This window comes from Aulonocara stuartgranti (assembly GCF_965226115.1).
Source record: "Aulonocara stuartgranti genome assembly, chromosome: 11".
Classification (NCBI taxonomy): Eukaryota; Metazoa; Chordata; class Actinopteri; order Cichliformes; family Cichlidae; genus Aulonocara; species Aulonocara stuartgranti.
This window is the reverse complement of record NC_138947.1, coordinates 12,233,060-12,253,762: the sequence shown is the minus strand read 5'-3', so window position 1 is coordinate 12,253,762 and position 20,703 is coordinate 12,233,060. Positions and strand designations below refer to the sequence as shown.

Genomic DNA, 20,703 nt, shown 5'->3' with positions numbered 1-20,703 from the left:
AGTACATGAAAATAGTTCAAGGGTATAACTCAGGTGGAACACAAGTATCAACATTTTCACTAGTTAACTGTTATATGAGTGTCAAAACAGTACTGCTTTAAGCTATTCTGTTAGTGGAAAAAGTAATATGACTACGTTACATCTTATTTAGTAATGCATTGCCCCCGACACTGACTTATTTTGTACTGAAGGGGGGCACATCACATCACAGTAAAGAAAGCATGAGCTGTGCGTGAGCGGCAAAAAAAAAATATTCATGCACATTATTCAGACAGGGATTAAATTAAAAACAGGAATTAAAAATTGATTGCTATGGTCACTTTTTAATAACCTTTCTCTTATTTGGCACTTAACAAAACAGTCATGGCTGTCTACTGTGATAGTGTAATGGTAAATGGGCAGACATGAGGTGCAATCAAAAAGTTCTAGGACTGCGCTTGTAAAACTCAAAATGCTTGCTTGACTTAAATTTGGTCTATATCCCCCTTCAGGGTTAACTTCCTGTGCACCGCTGGGCTGCTGTCAGTTTGACGTTATTTTTAGGTCGCTTTGTAGCGGTGTCAATTTTGTTAATAAATAATTTTTAGTTTTTGTAAATAATCTTCTTCTTTCTGACAAAAACTTGGGGTTCGGGTTTGCATGGTTCGGGTCTCACTCCTCACCTGATGCTCTACTTCTGAGCTTGGAAACTATGGACTCTACAGTGACATCTGCAGGATTGTACTCAGACATGAGTGAAGTTGGTTTAAACAGAGATTTTGAAGCTTCGTGAAATCACAGACTTTGGACTCTCAAGAAAATATTTAAAAACAGCGCCCTGGAGATGTGCAAGAAGAGGATCTTGAAGGAGAGATCTTTATTTTGTTGTTGTTGTTGTTGCTTATGAGCCCACCCCAACTGGTCACAGCAGATGGCCGCCCCTCCCTGAGCCTGGTTCTGCTGGTTTCTTCCTGTTAAAAGGGAGTTTTTCCTTCCCACTGTCGCCAAAGTGCTTGCTCATAGGGGGTCATATGGTTCTTGGGTTTTTCTCTATTGTAGGGTCTACCTTACAATATAAAGCCTTGAGGTGACTTTTGTCGTAATTTGGCGCTGTATAAATTAAAATTAAAATTGAAATATGTGCAACTGTTTGATTGTACCATGTGGACATGTATAAAAGTAGAGCTTTTAGCAGTATAGCTCTACGTGTCAATACAATTTAGGAAAACGGCAGTGAATATTTGACCTGTTTGGTGGATCATGTTTCACACCATTAGTAAAAATCTATTAAATTAATATAATGATAGCTCAGTATTAAATCCTGATATGAGATTATGTAGTAGGCTTTTTAGCCCTTTAAAACACCATCATCAAATTACATAAATGCAAATGGATTAAATTTTTAAATAAGAAATACTGGATGGTATAACTGTAAAAGTGTGTATTCTGCTGTTTTAAAGCTCTTTAGCTCCATATGGCTTTAGATTAGGGTAAGCTAGTGTTTATTCTGCCCAGATTTATTTTTTAAAAGTGCAGTAAGTATTGTAATTCTGGTATTTGAATAAATACATTATCAAGGCGAGACTCATTACTCTTTTAGCGAGATTTGAATTAATAATATATAATTGCCATTTATTTTCAAGGGTAAAGTTAAAGACTCATACTGGTGTTTCTTTTTTTTTTTTCCTATTCAGTGAATGTTTTCTTAAATAATTCTCTGAGTAAAGATAGGAAGCGTGCATCTAAACAAAAATAATGTTAGTTTTTGGCTGAGGTGTTTCACACACTGACTTTGACAATACTTAAAAAGGAGAAAAATGTGAAACACCAGAATGAGCTTTTAATAAACCTAAGTTTTTCCATGATATTTGAGTCCAAACAGTAAAATTAGCAGTGGATGTGCAAGAATACATTCAGATCTACTTTAAATTATTTGCATAGAAAACCTTGGAGAAGCAGTATAACTGAAGCAACAGGTCAAATTTATCAGACTATAGCTCCAACTACCTGCAATAGCAGCTAAAAGCAGAAACTCCCGTAGCAGGCTCAACAATCAGGAACATTAGGACTTCTGAAGCCTCAGTCACACTAGAGTAAAAATATGATGGCAACCTCATTACAACAAGGAAAGATCTGTGGTCACTGGTGATTGGGTTTAATTATTTTTCTGTCAGCAACCAAGTGGAGACCCAGAGGCTGAGCGTTGAACATACTAAACTTCTAGCAAGGTGGCTGCGCAGGTTGCCATGTGGTGTTTTAAGTTCTGAATTCACTAAATTACATTGACAGGTATAATAAATAATAAATACTCTGACAGGGTTCAGAGTAAATAGGTGGTTCCTGGATTATTTTTCACTGAACAAACCCCCAAAACATTCCCCTCAGTTTTTTTCCCCATATTTCACACCCTGCATTGGATAATTTGGAGAGCCCTGATATGATGCCGACACCTCCAAAGCCCCAACAGATTCTCATTCTGGGTGGCACCACCATCCAGAATGAGAATAAATATTTTAGTGGCAACAGATTTGAGACTTTCACCGATTTTTCACAGTTTATCTCTGTATTATCACAAACAAATTGCGCATGATTTCCTTCTTGACCCAAACTGATCCCAGATTGGCTCGGTCACTCACAAAGTTGCTTTGAACACACCAGCTGATTGCGAGTAGTTGCAGACCTGGTCCCCATTTTCAAAGCAACCATCTCAAAGGCAACACAATTGCAAGTTCATTGCAGATAGTTGCAATACATTTCTATTTTCCCTAGTGTGACTGTAGCCATGAAACTGTTGGGTTACAGCATGTCATAGAACAAACACTACTTGTGGCTGAATTCCAGTTTGTAGGTTTTGTAAGTCGGACCACAAAACCATCACTTACATCAGTAAGTTGGATGGGAATTAACAAGTGTCCTTTATTTTTTAGTTTTCCCTACAAGCTAAGCTAAAAAAAGATTTAAAGCATGATACAACATCAAGTTAAGCATTGTTAGTAGATGAATTGAAGACACATGGTGAATGAATAAATAACCCTGATGAGTGTAAGGTCCTGTTCAGTTATGAGGTTACAGACTGACTAGAAAACGTTGGCACACAGTAGCTTGGACATATGGGGACTTCACATGAAGTCAGAAAAGACTCTTGAAAGTTGTCTTTTGTTTCGTTAGAAACAAATTAAAGTACAACCATTGTCTTTTTTTGGTCTTAAAAAGTTGTAAAAATGCTTTAGCTTTGATGAGAAAACACTGCATTAATGAAGAAAATATATTAAAAGTTTCTCCTCACCTTTTATATCATGGTAAAAGGGTTTGAAATGTGTGCCCTAAGATCAACGTGTCAAACTCTTTTCCTCATCGTGTTTTCACATTATGTTGTTTCCTCCGTTGCTGATGAGCTTCCCTTTCTTCTTGAGTCTCTTCAGCAGACAGGAGGCGATGCCTAACGCGCCACCCTTCAAAAAGCGAACAAAGTTGTCACCCACCAGTGGCCCCATGGCAAACAGACCTGGCTCCTTGGTGCACTCGAAAGTGTAGGGGTCGATATCTATTGGATTTTGCTTGCAGGAGATGGGTCTTGTTGGATCCTGACCCAGGTACTGGCCTTGCCCCTTCAAGAAAAATAAGTCTGGGTTGGTCCCAATCAGAACCAGGACCATGGAGATCTTGAATGCCTTGAGGGAGTTGTTTCCCTGCAGCAAACACTTCATGTCAGACTGGAAGGACACCACACAGTGTTCGGGGAAACTGGTGTAGTCAGGAAACAGGTTGATACTAGCGTTACCAGCCACATTACCCGCAGCAAGCTGAGGCTTTGGGCACATCTTGGCACATACTGAAGAGGCAATACTAACTGCCTGGGGTCTGTTAGAAACAGAAGAGGGAGCCACGTTTGTGTAAGCCTGAGAGCACATCATGTTGTAGACTTTGTGGTACTCTGGGTACAGTGTCTTGGGAAGCTGCTTAAAGATGAGGTCTGAGTCGTCGATTCTCTTGCGAAAAACATGCAACACTCGAATGTTGCTGTTGCAAGCACACAGAACTGCATCGGCAGCGCTTAAACCAGCACCCACGATTAGAACGGGATCGGAGTTCTTATCCAGTTTCCTCTGGCTAACTGCCAAGCCTAGGTCTGAGATACTGTGGGACACAAAAGGCAGATCCTCCCCCTCTACACCCAGTCGAACTGGTGAGTCGGAAGCACCGGTGGCCAGGACTACATTTTCAGCAAACAGGCAGAAAGGGACGTGAGTGTCGTTCTGCACCTGCTGGTATCCCCTTACTTCCCAGAGAGCCCCCCCTCCTCCACTCATTACGCACACTTTTCCATTTCCCTCAAAGCTCTCATTCACTCCATCTCCCACCCCTCCATCTCCTTGATGAGTGTGACCGTTTTCAAGACCTTTTCCCTCATGCCCCCGGTAGAGTTTCTGGATGGAGGTCACGTAGGTGTTGTCAACAAAGTTCTTTTGAAGACCCTTTAGCTTTACATAGTTACAGTAATAGGATGAGATCTCCTCTGGTGTGGCTCTGTCACTGGTTACATCCCTAGAGCAACAACAGAGACAAAGAGGAGCAATAGTACAGAACCGAACTGAAGCTTGAGCCATATCGTTGCTATAAACCTTCTCCTCTGTCATTACCTGCGTTTCCCGTTGGTCAAGTCTTTGTAGTTGACCCCGGGGAGCTCCATCCAGATGCCAAGACTAATAGTCAGCATGGAGCCTTCCATTGCCTGAAGCGATGAGAGAGGGAACGCCATAGATTATACAGGTGAAAACAAAATGGCTGACTTTAAATCAAGATCAAAGTTTGTTACTTACATGCCAAGCACCCCCAGGTGTTCCCCTGCCCAGAACCAGATGTGGGATGTGTTGCTGCTTGTCCCTCCTCCACTGAAGGACAGAAGGGAATTTGTAGCCAAAGTCAGCATTAGGATGCAGGAGTGTGTCGAAAAGCACAGCCACCGGATTACTTGACCTCCCCTCAAGACCTTCACTCAGATATTCCAGATCCTGTAAAAAAATAAATATATAAATGAGGAAAGTCATGCCTATGAGGTACCAGACTGACTTTGGCCATTTTTAAATAAGCAAGGATTGGTAGTTGCTTTGTTTTTTTACCTGTTCGGTAATGGGTAGATGCTTGGTGTCCTGTAGTTTCCTGTATAATATTGGGTTTGGGTGGACAGTTGCTGGGTCTAAGTACGGCTTGTATCCACTCAGCAGGTAGGACAAACAAATACCCGATGGCCCGTTGCCTAAACATAAATCCACATTTGGGAAATTACAGGATAGCATTGCAAAGAGGCACAAGGTGATGTATAATACATGTTAGGTTGAAATGTGTGCTTTTTAAGCAGTTTTCAAACCTGCAATGAACATCTTGATGTTTATGGAAGAAGGTGCACATGACACAGAAATAGATGAACTGGCCACAAAACCTTTCTTATTGTGCCTACTCAGTGGTTCAAAGTACATGTGAAGAGGTTAAAGCTCCAGCAATACTTATCATACAAAAAACAACTATATTGCTTGAGTTTTTCATCTTGCTGCGTTTACAAAAAAGGAATGATCCTCACACAGGACCTCCCTATTCTCTTTTTTGTCTTCTGTGAAGAGCATCTTGTCCTGATTTTCCCAACTATTGATTTGTGCCTTAAAATGTGTGCATGATTGAAGGATGTATTAGTTATGTTAAACCAGTGAAAGGTCAGGCAAAAAGTTTACCTATGATGACCACAGGGACGGTGGGTGGGTGCTCTTGTGGCAGAGTGGTCTCTTCCAGGAGAGGCATGGCTGCAGCCTGGGCCAGAGCCGGCACTGAGGAGGACAGGAATAACAGAAATGTGAAGAAAGTTCTAGAAATTTCTGTAGCTGCGTCCATTCAGTAGTGAACTAAAAGCAGAGCCTCATTTGTTCTTTGTCCCACTGTTTCCATGCTTCTGGGTCAAATTATTTGAACAGGTTCAAACCAGCATACTGTCTTTTTGTCTGTCAGAGTTGTTGTTGTCTTATGTTAGCTTAGATCCTGTCTCCGTCGACCATCATCAGCTGACTCAGAAACACACACTGGGGGGGGGGGGGGGCTTTATTCATCCTGTTATTGTGCTTTCACGCACAGCTATGGCCCTCCCTGTCTGTCTGGGGCTTCACACACGTGGAAACACCCCGCCACAACACAGCATGCCCCCAGTTTTTCTCATTGCCGTCCCGCCGTGTCCACAAACCCCACGTCCTACCGCACATGGCCCGGGGCAGAGCTAGCCTCTGTTAACCCCGGCACTGCTTTCCAGACAAAAGGGACTTCTAATCAGATTTATGTAGGCCTGGGTCTGTTGTGAAATGTAGCCGTTGAGCATGTGTACTGTGTGTTTGTGTGTTACGCGACAGTGCCATTGTGTGCCCGCCGGGCAGCAAATCCCCCCTGATCACTCCTCCGAGTGGGCCCTAATCCCACTGGGCCTGTTTATGTCTTTACCGCCCCTTTCAATGGCAGCAGGATGAGAATGTGGTCCTGGCATGCTGACAGATCAAATCATCAGAACACCCGCTCCTCTCATAGCCCCCCCACCTCCACCCCAATATACACACTCACGCTCACTCCCGCCAAAACATTACCCAACGGCTACAGCAAACCAGTGCCCACTTGCCCCACTTTCATACCAACCAAAACAGCGCCCACACTGCCTTTGTACATCCCAAAAGTCTGGCACATGTCCCTTAAAACTCCCCGCCGCCCATACAATCTGACTCAAGTCCAGTCTCCCCCTCTCTCCCTCCCCCCTGTCTGACCTGTGTCTATAGACCAACCAGTTGTCTTTGGTTGTCGGCTTATTTACCCTCTTCAATAAAAGCAACGGGATTCCACACATTGCATACCGTATCCATGCCCCCAGTTGGCAGACTGATACTGTTCAGGCCTCTGGTTGATCTGACAAAACAAAAACACCCGTGTGTGCAGTTGTTTTCTTTTGTTTGAAATTTCACGCACAAACCAGTGCTTATGTTATCCCACAGTGGATTTATGTTTGATTTTATCAACAGATAACAAATAAAACTGGACAAAAAAAAATGTAAAAAGCCACTTCCAAGGGCTCACAGAGCACCTGTGCTCTATAATTTCTACATGATGCCACAGCAGCACATGATGCATCATGAGCAAATCATGGAGCTAGATCTGTGGGCTGCATTTACTGTATCTTTGTGATCAGATATAATGTCATTCAGTGCGCAAAAACAAACAAACAAACAAACAAACAAAAAACCCCAGTTCGGATAATCCAAAAACGCCGTTTTAAGTTCAGTGAAACTTCGACAGCACAAGTCCTTAACACAGAACAGACCAACATCCATAGTTTAAACGTGACGATAATAATAATACGCCCCAGGTGTTAGTGCGCTTCATCCTTTTGGGGTTTGTTTTACTCTCTTCCAGCCCGTGTACGCGCCTACGTGTGCGCGTTTGCCAGCGTGTAGGACGCACCATACTTTTCTAGAACATGGTGCACGATGTACTGTTAGCTACCTACCACAAACAACTGAAACTTTGTGTTAAGCCTTTACAGCTTCACAGGAATGGAATGAAAAGCATGCTAAGAAATATTAGTGTGTATAAACCCTTATGTGTACACTACGTCTCACAGCAGGTTTAACTACACCCTCCTCTTTGCAACTTGAGATCATTTTGCACGGACCAGTCTGCATCTCACTTAAGAAAATTAGATTAAATTCAAAACAGGGCCGGGCTGGTTATACACGGTATCCGGGGATGATGCTGCAGCACGCGCTAAAGGATGGAAAGAATGATGCAGCAGTCTGGTACCCGATCGCAAACACCATCCTCATGGACCAGCAGCCTTATATCTTCCACTACACCGCTGACTCCGGGAAGCCTGCGTCCACTGAATCTCAACGAGCACATGCTACAGCCGCTATTACACCATTATTGCATAATTTAGGTCAAACATACACATGCGGCCACCCGCATCACTCAGTAACAGGATCTCTTACCGAGCTGTGATGTGTGTCAGTATCTCCCGGTCTCGTCCAGTTATCACGACCCACGGCAGCGTTTCAAATCGTATAAATAGCCAGACACCGGTGGGAGGACCTACCCAGCTGTCTGGGGTCTTGTGAGAGATAATAAGCCAACCTCTCTTTCGTCATCACACACACACACACACACACACACACACACACACACACACACACGAACAGGCACGCACACACACAGCCTTACCTCCGCGAGGTTAAATCCGAGCAGACTTGGTGTATGCAGATCTGATCGATGTGCAAATGTCCACTGAGGGGGGAGATCTTCTGTGTGCCTTGGTGGCAGAGTGTGAAAGAGAGAAACTGCGTCTTCGTTTTCGTCGTCACATGCGCATCTCTGCACCGCCGCGCGCGAGCGCGCTCACGGGGGAGAGCTGGAAGATCAGAGCATCTCTCTCAGCATCCTCGCAGCTCCGCCGACACTGCTGCCCGCTAGGTGGGCTTACCTGAGAGAACAGTTTTATTTATAAGACGTGCACTGCTCAAATGTAGGACAGACAGTGATCCCTGCTACAGCTGCATATTATGGTCTGCCTTTATTATTTAAGGACTTAAATATCAAATCTGGCTTTTACAATTTGAATTTTTTTTTATTGAGAATGGTTTTTGACTAGAAACTTGCATTTTCTTGAAGTTTTAAAGGTAATATTCAGTGCTGTAGGTCATAGTTGCCAGATTTCTGGACAATACAGCCTGTGTGCGTTTTAGGTTGTGACACACCTATTTTCAGTTACTCTAGATGAAAAACTACATTTATTTTATTATTGTAACGATATTATTATTTTTACTGTTATCACTATTAAACCTTTATTTAAATAGGTTGTCTCAGTGAGTCTCAGATCTCTTTTTCAAGAGAAAACTGTCTAGGACCAAAGCACATAGAGACATTACACAATCTTGTGAAAAACAAAGTACACCCTCTTACATTCCTTAATGTTTAATGTATCAGGACATTTTAAAATAAATCTGATTCTTAGCAGGTCCTAAAATTAGGCAAATACAACCTCAGATCAACACCAAGACGCGAAACAGTGTTATTATTTAATTTAAAAAATGCAGAAAGCAGTGTGTGAAAAATTGAGTACACCTTTACTACCTTTATAGGGATATAGCATATTAATAAATAATCCTTAAAAGTTTATATATGTCCTCAGCAGATAAAAAATGCACTCATAAAACAGGCTTAAAAATAAATTCATACAAATCAATAAGTCATTCGTCATCAGTTTTTTGTACTAGTATTTGTTGACCAAGCTCATTCTGAACCAGTATGTGGCAAAGGCAAAAAAAAAAAAAATGTTGGAAGAATAGATTTTATCCTTTTGTTAAAAATATATACAAACAATTTGGCTTTTTAAATTTCTTTTAACAGCTTGCATAATCACTTATAAAACCGCTGATTCTCCCTCTGCTCTTAAGATAAAGGAAACGTCCATTTGACACATCCCTGGTTAAGGTGAAGTTGATTCACAGTTAGTGAGAATGGGAGCCCCGCCTCCCCGCTTCATCATCCAATAAGCGGAGAGAAAAGAACCACTACTTCCTGTCCCCGATCCAAACACATGTACGTATGCTAGCAGTTAGCTTTGGCGAAAATACTTCTTAAGAGTGGCAATAAGTGCCACTGAAGATGGTTCACATCACTAGGATCTGCTTACGGAAGGTGAGTGCTATAGAAGATTTGTACTCTGAATGTCACATATTTAACGGGGGATATTATACGGTTTTTGACATTAGCTGGAAAGCTAACTGTCAACGCTAAATACACCAAGCAGTAATCGTGTTTGTCTCTCATGTGGTATGTTAGATGATACACCAACTATCTCTATAGCTATTGCACATGAGCAGCCTGCTGGAGATTGTTTGTAGGGCTCTGCCAACTCTCCTCCTCACACAGAGGGGCAGACACCAGTCCTGCTGTTGAGATGATGCCCTGTCCAGCTCTCCTTGAGTAAATATCAATTTCCTGCTGTCTCATCCACACTCCTGATATTGTGCTGGGAGGCGTGGCTAACCTTTTTTGTGGCTGCACATATATGAACGTGCCATCCTCGAGGAGTTTTTGAGCACTCTAGTTGCTCATCAATGCGCCACTGATCAATACACCTGTCAACCCAGAACAGCTTTCTGTATAGACTACGTCATGTTACCAAAATAAAGTACATACACACAAATAAAGTACATCAAGTAAACAGTAAAACAACAATAAAGCCCCTATAGACTATACATAGGCACATATTTGTATATTTAAACTCATATATAAAATATATATGAGTTACTGTTTAGCTTGAGTGGACTGAAGAAAATAGGAAGGATGCTCAAGCTGCTGTCAGATTTCATTATTCTTGTGAGATATGTAGGTCGCACTCTGGTAAATGATGTCAGTAAAACTTTTGAAAGATTCAATCACTTGAAGTTGCCTGTTAGGATCTCTGGTGTTCTTCGATTTCTTAATACCAGTCTGTGTCTTTGACTCTTTGCAGTATGGAAACTTTGTTGACAATCTGCGGCTGTATGTCCGTGGAGGCAGTGGAGGGATGGGTTTACCCCGCCTTGGAGGACAAGGAGGGAAAGGGGGAGATGTTTGGGTGGTGGCGACGAAGAACATGACCTTAAAAAGGATAAAGGACAAATTCCCACAAAAACGTTTTGTAGCGGACGCAGGAGCCAACAGCGGGTAGAAATACAATTTTTATTTTAAATTCTGTCGATCATTAAAAAATGTCTATTTTTCAGACCTTCATAGAGGTTTTGAAATAGTCCTGTAAGCACGAGAGGTTGAGAGCTGTTTGGATCTCTTTTATCAACAGCGTTCGAGCTCTGAAAGGAGAAAGAGGGGCAGACAAGGAGATCCTTGCTCCTGTCGGTATCACCGTCACCACTGATGAAAGCAGAACACTCGGTACGTCAAATCTTTCACAGTCAGTCATGTGAATCTTGTTTTTTCTAACAGAAAAAGAACTGCCAGTGCAGTAGCTACCTGACTTTTGCTGTGAAGCGTCTTATTTCCTCTACCATTCTTCTTACAAGGTGACTTGAATGTGGAGGGCGATCGTGTGATGGTGGCAAAAGGAGGATCAGGAGGCTCGCTGTACTCTGCGTTTCAGCCCAGTAAAGGCGAGGCTAAACACATCAGACTGGACCTCAAGCTTATAGCAGACATGGGCCTTGTGGGGTGAGAATAGAGGGGGAACAAACCACACTAACTGAATTCTGCTGAGGTTCAGATTAGCAAAGGGGAACATCTGATTTTGTTCTGTTAAATCAACACCAGGTTCCCGAATGCAGGAAAGTCCTCTCTGCTGACAGCCTTGTCTAACGCCACGCCTCAGATTGCCAGCTATGCTTGTGAGAAGACAACCACACGCATATAGAAAAAGAAAACGTGTCTTTTTTTAAATTCTAAAAATATGCTTTGAAAGAAGAAATAATTCTGTGTTTCATTAAACTTTAATATTTTTCTGCCGTTTCACAGTCACAACCTTGAAACCAGAGATTGGCAAACTGATATATGACGATTATAAGCAGGTACAAGAATTCCACGTGTTGCCTTGTGCTGTAACTGTCTGCGAAAACATTTCTTTTTTCTTTTTACTTGGCTTACTTGATTGTTTGCTCTTTTTTGGGGGGGCGGGTGTAGATTTCTGTTGCTGATCTCCCTGGCTTGATTGAGGGGGCTCACATGAACAAAGGCATGGGCCACAAATTTCTGAAACACGTGGAGAGGACCAAGCAGCTGTTATTTGTGGTGCGTAACTAACACAAACTGTTTTTGCTTTCGGTGTAACCAGGTGAAAATTGCTTCTGATGACAATTTTTGCATTTTGTCTGAATGCAGGTCGATGTTTGTGGTTTTCAGCTGGCAAGTAAAACACCGTTTAGGTCAGCCTTCGAAGCTGTGCAGCTTCTAACCAAGGTGAGCCTGAAGCTGCAAAGGCTGATGACTAGTTTTTAGATATTCATTCTGATCTCCTGACTCAATCTTCGCTCCTTTTATTTATTTTTTTGTCCCTCGTTCTCCTCTGCTTTCTGACTGCTGTCTAAAGGAATTGGAGTTGTATAAAGAGGAGCTTATGTCAAAGCCTGCATTACTGGTGGTGAATAAGATGGACCTGCCTGATGCTGAGGACAAGCTAGCAGAGCTGAAGGAGCAACTACAAAACCCAGAAGGTTAGACTAGAATTAGCACTTATGAGTAGAAAAATCATTTAGGAGAAAAGACTGAAGACGGATTTCTACTTCCAGGGTTCACAGGCGTCCTAGTCTGTTCCAAACATTTCTCTGGCTCTGTCTGAGCCATGCCGTTTGCTCTGTCAGATATCGACACAAGCGGCATGATGACTTTTTCGTTTTCATGCATCTGAACTTCCTTTATGTGAGCATATTTTTGCAGTTTGTTGGGAGGAAAAATTGGTTTTGAGAGTATTTCTGTTCCTTTTCTTTCCCCTGTACAGAGTTCTCTGATCTGCTCCCTGAAGATATGATACCACAGAACTATTTGACCTTCAGACACGTGGTTCCTGTTTCTGCAATCACCGGGTTTGGCATCAGCCACCTTAAGAGCTGCGTTCGACAGTCCCTCGATGAAGACGCAGCCTTAGAAGTTAAAGCCACTCATCGAGAAAAGCTGCAAGCACTGAGGAAGCAGTCACAAGGACGTGCGTGAGTAACGTAGACGACATCAAGCATCATCACGCAGGACTTTGCAGATAAACATCCTCTACCACGAAGCTCCTGGGAGAGCAAAACCACTTCAATTTATACAAGTGATGGAGGTCTCTGCTTGGAGATGATCAAATTCTCACTGACTGATGCAAACTCCATCTTTATTTATTTAAAAGTGATGTGTTGTATAAGGCTGATAAAACTTTGTGAATATCATAGAAATTCACAGGCTGGTGCATAAAAGGATTCTAGTCAAGATGACTACATTAAATGATAAATACAATATATTCAGTTTCATACTACGATTTAAAATGTTTTTATTATTATCGATTTATGTTTTGTGCATACTCAGCTGCATCGTCTGTTTCACTTTAAATGGGGGCATAATCTACAATTCAAAGAACATGCAGTGTTGCAGAAAACTTGAACTAGCGATTTAGGCCATAAACTTATTAGGAACATGTTAACTGAGATAGTTTGTTTGCTGTAGGCTTATATAGAGTCTGATTTAATTTGCAACCAAGCAGGAACCTCAGTAATGACCAATTGAGGCTGGCTCCAGCAGTGAGTCAGTCATCACAGACTCCCACGTTAAAATGCTCAACAGCAGTAACACATCCTGATGCAAAAATGGGTTTTGTCCTCATTGTTTCCCCCTTCAAAGCAATTCCAGTGGGGGTGAATCTTTGCTATAACTAAACAGTTTCATCGCTGATAAGACCTAAAGGTAAGAGTTTGGTTGCTTTGCTTGGCAGGTGTACCGACACAGGTAACCCGTTCCTTTCCACTTGGCCTCATTTCCGCTAATTTGAGTGACTGAACTGGATCTCCTGACTGTTTTTCGATCAGTCATATGGTTTGCTGTGAGGTACAGCCTGGGCTAAGGGTTCACTCAACTTTTTGACAGGGGGAAATTTTAGTTTTTATAAGGATGCGAGTTAAAATGAGCAAATAAACTTGAAGCAAATTTGTGTTTGGTGATTTTTGGTTTTATTGCTAGCAAACATTTAGTACAAAGATGTAATCGATTTAACAAATTTCCTTACTTTTTGTGCTAAGTTTACATGCGTCTGTGCAGTGCACCCATGTAGTTTCTGGGTGCACATGCTAGCATTGCATGAGAAAATACAGTAGTACTAAATATGGACACTCCAAGCTCCAAAAGAAAAATGCAAGTGTCAAGTACAAAACCAGTAGATGATATCTTACCGGCCGTGTATGTTGTCTTTAACTCATTGGTCACCTTATTAGGTACACCTTGTTAATATCAGGTTTGACCCCCTTTTTAATTATTAGTAGCTTTCAGTACTGCTTTAATTCTTCATGGCAGTCATCAGATTTTGCTATATATTGTCATGATAACTGCTGCAGATTTGTTGGCTGCACATCCATGATGTGAATCTCCTGTTCCACCACATCTCAAAGGGGATCAACCTTATTGAGATCTGCTAACACAAATACTCAGATGGACCATGGGGTTTGAACAGTGCTTGGGGGTTGCCCAAGAACACTGAGCGGGTCCATGCTTCCATGCAGTTTATGCCAAATTGACCGTACTGTCTGAATGTCACAGTAGAAATCGAGCAGGCATTGTTTAATCTCTTGTTGAATTCTAGTAAGCTCTTTTTCTTAGCTGACAGCAGTGGCACTTCATGCGGTCTTCTGCTACTGTAACCCATCTGCTTCAAGGTTTGATGTGTTGTTCATACAGAGATGCTCTTCTGCATACCTTGGTTTGGTGTGCTCTGACTGCTGACAAAGACATTTAAGCCCAGAGAACTGCCACTCACTGGATATTTTCTCTTAGTCAATCCTCTGCAAATTCTCAAATGGTTGTTGGGAAAATCCCAGTAGATCAGTTATTTGTGAAATACTCAAACCAACACATCTGGGATCAATAGCCATGTCACATTAAAAGTCACCTAAGTCACTTTTCTTCCCCATTCTGTTTCAACTTCAGCATTCATCTTGACCATGTCTACATGCATTGATCTGCTGCCATGTGATTGGCTGATTAGATATTTGCTTTAACAAGCAGTTTAAGAGATGTACCTAATAAAGTAGCCAGTGCATGCGTGTCTTTGTGATGACAGAAAATTGGCATGCCACTATACTTGTGGGGACCAACAGTGACTTATGGGGACAAAGTGCCCGTCTCCACGAATTTGAAGGCATTTTTGAGACTCAAAATGTGGTTTTATTGTCAGGGTTACATTTAGGTTTAGGGTTAGACATTCATTTTTGATGGTTAGGGTAAGCATTATGTCAATTAGATGTCCTCACTAAGGTGTGTGTGTGTGTGTGTGTGTGTGTGTCCGTCCGTCCGTCCGTCCGTCCGTGTAAATATATGGTCTATAATTTGCAACCAGTGGAGTCAGGTTTCTTTTAAACCTACAGACTATGATGCTCTTACAGTCTGATTTTCGGGTTACCCCAGTCTGTACCTCAACACAGGGTAGAGATGTAAAGCATACTACAGTATATAAAATGCTAAGAGGCCGAGGAGTATTGTGCAGAGTGACTTAAATGTTTTGATAACACTGAGAATTAAACTGTCATGTAACCCTCATTCAGCTGAATCAGGTTTTATTAACTGGTTATCAAACCATCCTGGGAAATCAGAAGATAATAGAAATGTCTGCACAGACAGAGGTGTTGATGAAAGTTTTATTTTATATTAAATATATTACAATACTGAATGATAAAGAGGAAAAAATATGGGGATTTTTGCATCATCAGTCTGTACAGCATACAGGCAAATTAAAAAATAAAAAAAGACAACTGCAGTGTCTGAATTAGTACATATGGGGCTCTTTAGGGTTCCTGGAGCAGAGTGCTGATGATTCTGGTGTGATGGGAACGCATGGCTGAGACTGGGTGGTACACAAATACATTCAAGTCTCTGGCCAGACAGCTGCTCTGCAGGGATCGGTCAGTCCAGCTGTGTGTGGAGGCAGATATGTTTGGAGTAACACCTGTACAATCACACAAATCACTACTGCCTGCCAAATCACTACTGCCGTCCTCGATGGAGAATCCTGTAGAGTTTTGCCCAAGGCACCAGGACAAATGTCTCGCTGCTGCACAGTATTATGATGTTAGAAACATTTGTAAGGAGCTCAGAAATGATGCTCTCCCCAGCCTGGGGAAGCCCAGAAAGATCACTGGGCCGCTGGACACCGATAGTAAGACCAGAGGAACAAAAATAAAGAAAGTTCCGGTAGAAGGCAAATCATGAGCCCAGACAGCAACATGTGTCCAAACCTTACATCAGCACGTAGCATCGTATCAGCACATGCGTAAGGAACAACAGCTTCTATTGGCCCCAAAGGACAAAGGTGATGAAACGAAATGCTCTCCATCAAACTCATCAACCCACGTAATTACAATAATGCACTTAATTAATGTTTAAATAGCTGCTGTACATAATGCTGAGGGGGAAAAGGTGAACATTACAAAGGTACTTAATAAAAAAAAGATACTAGTAGCAATATTAATCCAATATTGTGAAGCTCATATTACCTATACAGTCCTAATGCATACATGAATTACAAATGTAAAAGTGCCCACACTGGAACAAAAGCTAACAACAGTAAAATGACAAACATGAGGCCTTGACACAACAGTTTCTCCACAGTGTAGAGCACTGACTGTACAAAGAACTTGTTGGTGAGCGGGATTTGCATCCAGAAAAAAAAAGAAACCACCTTAAATAATTACACTGGCACGACAGTTAGCTTCGAACCACCTGCCATGAGCTTTACAAGCAACTGTGGTACACAGACCCATTAAAAACAACAGGAAAAGGCAATAGGGGGGAAAGACTCATCCGGTGACATGCTCATTTCCTGTTATGACCTCATAGAGAGCCTACCGGCGAAATAATCTGATATAGATCTGTCATGCTGTTGGGTCTTCGTAAGCTCGAACAGCAAGCACTGTACAGCATAGTTAATCATTTACAAGGCTAAATATCTCAGTCGTCACAGCTAAATTCAAAATGCGCATTTCAGTCAATTTCCAGATGCTGGCTGAGGCGGGTCACCAGCCAGATGTTCAATTACTCACATTCAAGTGGCTGCCACTGGAAAAATGGGAGTGCAGCCGTCTCAAACACACAAACACCTTGTCACCATCATTGGGAAATTTTCAGGAAATTCCGTGAGTGACAAGCGGCACATCTATAACTACGCCAAACACATCTCGTCCGTTCGTTTCACTCGGGAACGGGACGTAAAACTAATAAAAATGTAGCTAAATGAATATCGATCGAGAACGGTCTTAGCGACGCTCTTATTAATGTGCCACAGTCAACATCGCTGGATGTCTGTGTGTGTGTCTCACAGAGATGCATGAAAATAGTGGCTAAGGTAAAAAATAAACACACATTCTGCTGTGGATGGAGAAGGCTATACAGGTCACAGTCACAGAGCAGGAGAAACCCAGACTGCAGGGTCTCTGAACTTATCTACAAATCAACAGGAAACAAAGAAATGCCTCTCTCTCTGTCTTTTTGTCTTTCAAAACAAAAGAAAACTCATACTCTGTGTGTATTTTACTGTACATATTTACACACAAACCAAAGGGAGGAACAGCAGAGTGGGGTCCATGTTGCGGTGATACAATATGAGTTACCTTTAGTGGAGAGAAAGCATTAAGCCTACAGACGTTATAAAATCACAGCCCCATTTGCATGCTTTCCTTTCGGGTCAGACCGCTGTCCGTCTCGTCTTTTCGGTAGGAGGGAGTTGCCGATAAACACGGTCGTCTCATGCATACAGTGTTGGCGTTTCTACAGTAATTCACGTCAAAATGATCCGACGCAGATCCGGCGATGGCCTGGCTCCCACAGCTCCTTTCAGAGAGGAGCCTGTACAATTCAGATGGGATGATGCTGAAGTGAATACGACATGAGACAAGCTAAAGAGGGGTAAGGGTGGTGTGGGGGTTTTGGGTGGGGTTGTGTCGCGTTGGTGAAGCTTTAAGCAGACAGCAGGAACAGCTCAGTCTGAGCTCCAGCTGGTCTGGAGAGGATGTGGAGCTGGTGTCTCTGCCGGGACTCCACATCGTCACGTAGAGATCCACTGAATGAGGCTGTTTGGCAATACGGCCTCGCAGATGCTTGGTCACATTAACTCAAACTCAAACTCTGCCTGTTTCCTGTCCAGTGGGTGGGTGGGGCTCTCTCTTTTTCCTCTTTAGTCGCTTAGAGTCAATTTTGTATCATTTTTGTGTTTGTTCATTCATAGAAAAGGAGAGATGTGTAGTTCTTTATAGTCTTGTGTAGAGAGGGCAAGACAGCTGTTATATTGAGGTCTCCCACAACTGGAAATAGAAGAGAAGAAAGAGAAGCCTTTTAGCATCTCCCAAAGTTTACTGCTGGTCGGTCACATCACTTCCTTTTTCCACAGAGTTCAGGCTGGACTTACAGTTCTGCTGTTTTCCTTAAACCTTATGTCATTATAACGTGCTTCAGTAGTTTCATTTGCACACACAACCACCATTAAATGCAGAAATCCCTGTATTGTGTTTCTGATTGATACTTACCCTGGCACTCTGCCTGTTGGCTTTCCTCTGGTCATCGGGGAGAGGAGGCATAGGGTATGGGTACCTCCTGCTGGATGCAATAGATCCTGTGGAGGAGGTGGGAGACTTGGCAGGCGATAGCGTCCTGAGAAAAGAAATAAAGTGATCGTGATGTGACGTGATCATAAAGCTATTGCCCCCTTTTTTTTTTAGTTAGGGTAGGACTAAGATGTCCAAAGACACAGATACATAAATCAGGTTAGATCTGTGACTTTGGGCAACATCCTCCTTCAGCTGCTCCACCTATTCAGTTTTCACCTTCCTAAATAGCGAGTTTGCTCCTAGAAGCTGCTCACCAGAAAGCAAAGAGACAAAATTATAAAATAATCACTGCAAAAAATGTTTAGCTTTTAAGAGCAAACCCTGTGCATGATATGTATTTATTTACACAGCAGTAAACAGTTCCCGGCTGCAGTGTGGGCACAGTCATAGTTCCCTTCATGCTTCACCGTTTCACAGCATTTTCGGCAAGCGCCAACACACTCTTAGCTAGAAGCTGCAGAACAATAACTTTAGCCACTGTGGACAAAGCATGCTGCTAAAGGTAACTTCTGCTCTAAGCTTAGCTGGTGTGTTGTCTTGATGGGATAGCTCAATCTGCGGGAGCATGAAAAGGCGACTGGGACAGCGGGCCAGACCGGAGCTGGGTAAAAAAAAAACAAAAGACCAAGAGTCAGAGGAAGAGGTCCAGTCCAGTGAAACAGCAGCAGAAAGCCTGCAGCGTGTGCAGCGGCTTCTATACATCACTGCACCGTGGTGACTGAATGGTCCTGGGTTGGCCAAAATGATGGAAAGACCAGAGCAATTTGACGGCAGGTTGCAGAAGTTATTTTTTTCTCCTCGCATGAAGGAACTTTGAAGTGTTTAAACCTTTAACGTGTCTCTTCTGTAAAACAGTGGCATCTGATCAGCTTCATATTCATTCTGTAGCTTACTGTTGGTCTATTTCCTTTTCTAAGTCTTTTTACAGAGGATTCAATATTCAGTTTGCAGTTAAAAGTTCTGCAACCTGCTGCTCCATGTCTCTTCATTTTTTGGGCTGTTTCTACTCTAGGTAAGAAGAGGGAGAGGGTTAGAAATGTGCGCCTGGACAGTGAAGGTCTATAGATTCCAGTGTTGGTTTGCTGTTTACTGATGTTTGGGGTTTTTTAGCGAGCTTCAGCTTGTGTTTCTAACCATCTATAGACCTTGGGCACGATCAGAGATTTTGCCACAACAGCGCAATGATGATGTCAGAGCGGCACCCGAAATATCTGGCTCTGCGGTGACATCACACTGACGCGACGGCTCGTGAGGTCACTGTGAGCGAGGCGGAGGGCCGAACAACACAAAACACTTACTGACGGAACAACATTGAACATGCTGAGGTAACAAGAGACTGAGAGGAAGGGAGGAGAGCAAAGAAGGGAATAAGGAGAAATTAGGAATAAAAATGACTGGATTATAGTTTTACACTAGCACAGACAGTAATAGCCATCTTTGTTTTTGCATCAATACAATAAAGCAGGAAAATAAAAGTCTGCAACTTAAAAATTCAGCACTTGAGTTGTAAGAAAAAAAGTAAAGTTTAAAAATGTCTCTTTATCATCCTTATTTATGCACAAGTGGCAACCTTTTCTCAGTTGCAACATGCCATTCTCTGAGATATAGCTTTGAATTGTCTCCAGAAAGGAAAAAAAGACCAGATTGGCACTAAGCCTTCCTTTCCAAACCACAAATCAAACCAAAAAGTGAGGGAGTTTTTAGACAAGCGTGTGGGGTATACAGGACGTGGTCCGAGGTAATACCTAAGGTAAGGTCCTTGAGTGTTTCTATTCACATCTTCTACCCATTTAGTTACATCATAAAACTCTGTTTTGAGGCGAGGGGTTAAATACCTGTGGGAGGGTTGAGGGGGAGGGAAGTTAAAGGGACACAACACAAGGTGAGGGGGAGAAGAGAGAAAAGAAAGGAAGAAAAAAGAAACGGACAGAAATTTCTCCAGAAATAAGCGAGTGTGAGGGGGTGAGGTAAGGGGAAGGGAGAGAGGAAGAGGAAATATTTTAGGAAAGCAGAGCAGAGCAAAGATATTCTGAACAAGATGCAATTGAGGAAAAAATGGTGAGAAGATGGCAGACAGACCTGTGTGTGGTTTCAGATGAAAACGGCACTATGAAAATCACAAACACCTGTGTCGCGTGTTACAGGCTCGGTTGCATGTTGGTCTCATCATTCCAAGCAGCTATAGCTTCTTTGCCACTCCGGCAGTCTCATGCTTATATCGAGAACATGTGCACTACACACTACTCCTTATGCCAAGACCTTCAGACGCACAAACCGACCGACATACGAGGCTGGGAGGCAGCTGATGCACACAGCTCACTGTGCATTCACAGTCAACAGGCAGGTATGCACATATCTTATTTGTTCACAGGCTGTAGGT

General features: G+C 42.5%; 3 protein-coding genes across 8 annotated transcripts in view; 1 reads left to right on the top strand and 2 right to left on the bottom strand.

Annotated features, from left to right (window-relative positions):
• Positions 1 to 2,840: 2,840 nt before the first annotated feature.
• On the bottom strand, positions 2,841 to 8,409 carry osgin2 (oxidative stress induced growth inhibitor family member 2). 2 transcript variants are annotated; one of them, XM_082550347.1, is made up of 6 exons: positions 8,218 to 8,409; positions 5,706 to 5,798; positions 5,100 to 5,236; positions 4,800 to 4,991; positions 4,620 to 4,711; positions 2,841 to 4,524 (listed from the first exon to the last, which is right to left on the bottom strand). In XM_082550347.1, the coding sequence occupies exons 2-6, from the start codon at positions 5,770 to 5,772 to the stop codon at positions 3,342 to 3,344; spliced, it is 1,671 nt and encodes a 556-aa protein (XP_082406473.1). In that variant the 5' UTR covers positions 5,773 to 5,798; positions 8,218 to 8,409; the 3' UTR covers positions 2,841 to 3,341. The 2 variants fall into 2 exon arrangements, with proteins under 2 accessions (XP_082406473.1, XP_082406472.1); XM_082550346.1 differs by lacking the exon at positions 8,218 to 8,409 and adding an exon at positions 7,989 to 8,043.
• Positions 8,410 to 9,518: 1,109 nt separating this feature from the next.
• On the top strand, positions 9,519 to 13,666 carry gtpbp10 (GTP-binding protein 10 (putative)). Its single transcript, XM_082550754.1, has 10 exons — positions 9,519 to 9,693; positions 10,514 to 10,707; positions 10,841 to 10,932; positions 11,061 to 11,205; positions 11,305 to 11,378; positions 11,506 to 11,558; positions 11,671 to 11,778; positions 11,869 to 11,946; positions 12,077 to 12,200; positions 12,485 to 13,666. Exons 1-10 carry the CDS (start codon positions 9,661 to 9,663, stop codon positions 12,694 to 12,696), a joined length of 1,113 nt encoding a protein of 370 aa, XP_082406880.1. The 5' UTR covers positions 9,519 to 9,660; the 3' UTR covers positions 12,697 to 13,666.
• A 194-nt stretch (positions 13,667 to 13,860) lies between these two features.
• adam22 (ADAM metallopeptidase domain 22) overlaps positions 13,861 to 20,703 on the bottom strand; it is a 68,402-nt gene continuing 61,559 nt past the window's right edge. For all 5 annotated transcript variants that reach the window (XM_082550749.1, XM_082550748.1, XM_082550752.1 and 2 more), the window contains 2 exons: positions 18,243 to 18,366; positions 13,861 to 18,020 (listed from right to left, as the gene is read on the bottom strand). In XM_082550749.1, the coding sequence (XP_082406875.1) occupies positions 18,000 to 18,020; positions 18,243 to 18,366 (145 nt within the window). In that variant the 3' untranslated portion in view covers positions 13,861 to 17,999. The remainder of the gene's footprint in view (positions 18,021 to 18,242; positions 18,367 to 20,703) is intronic.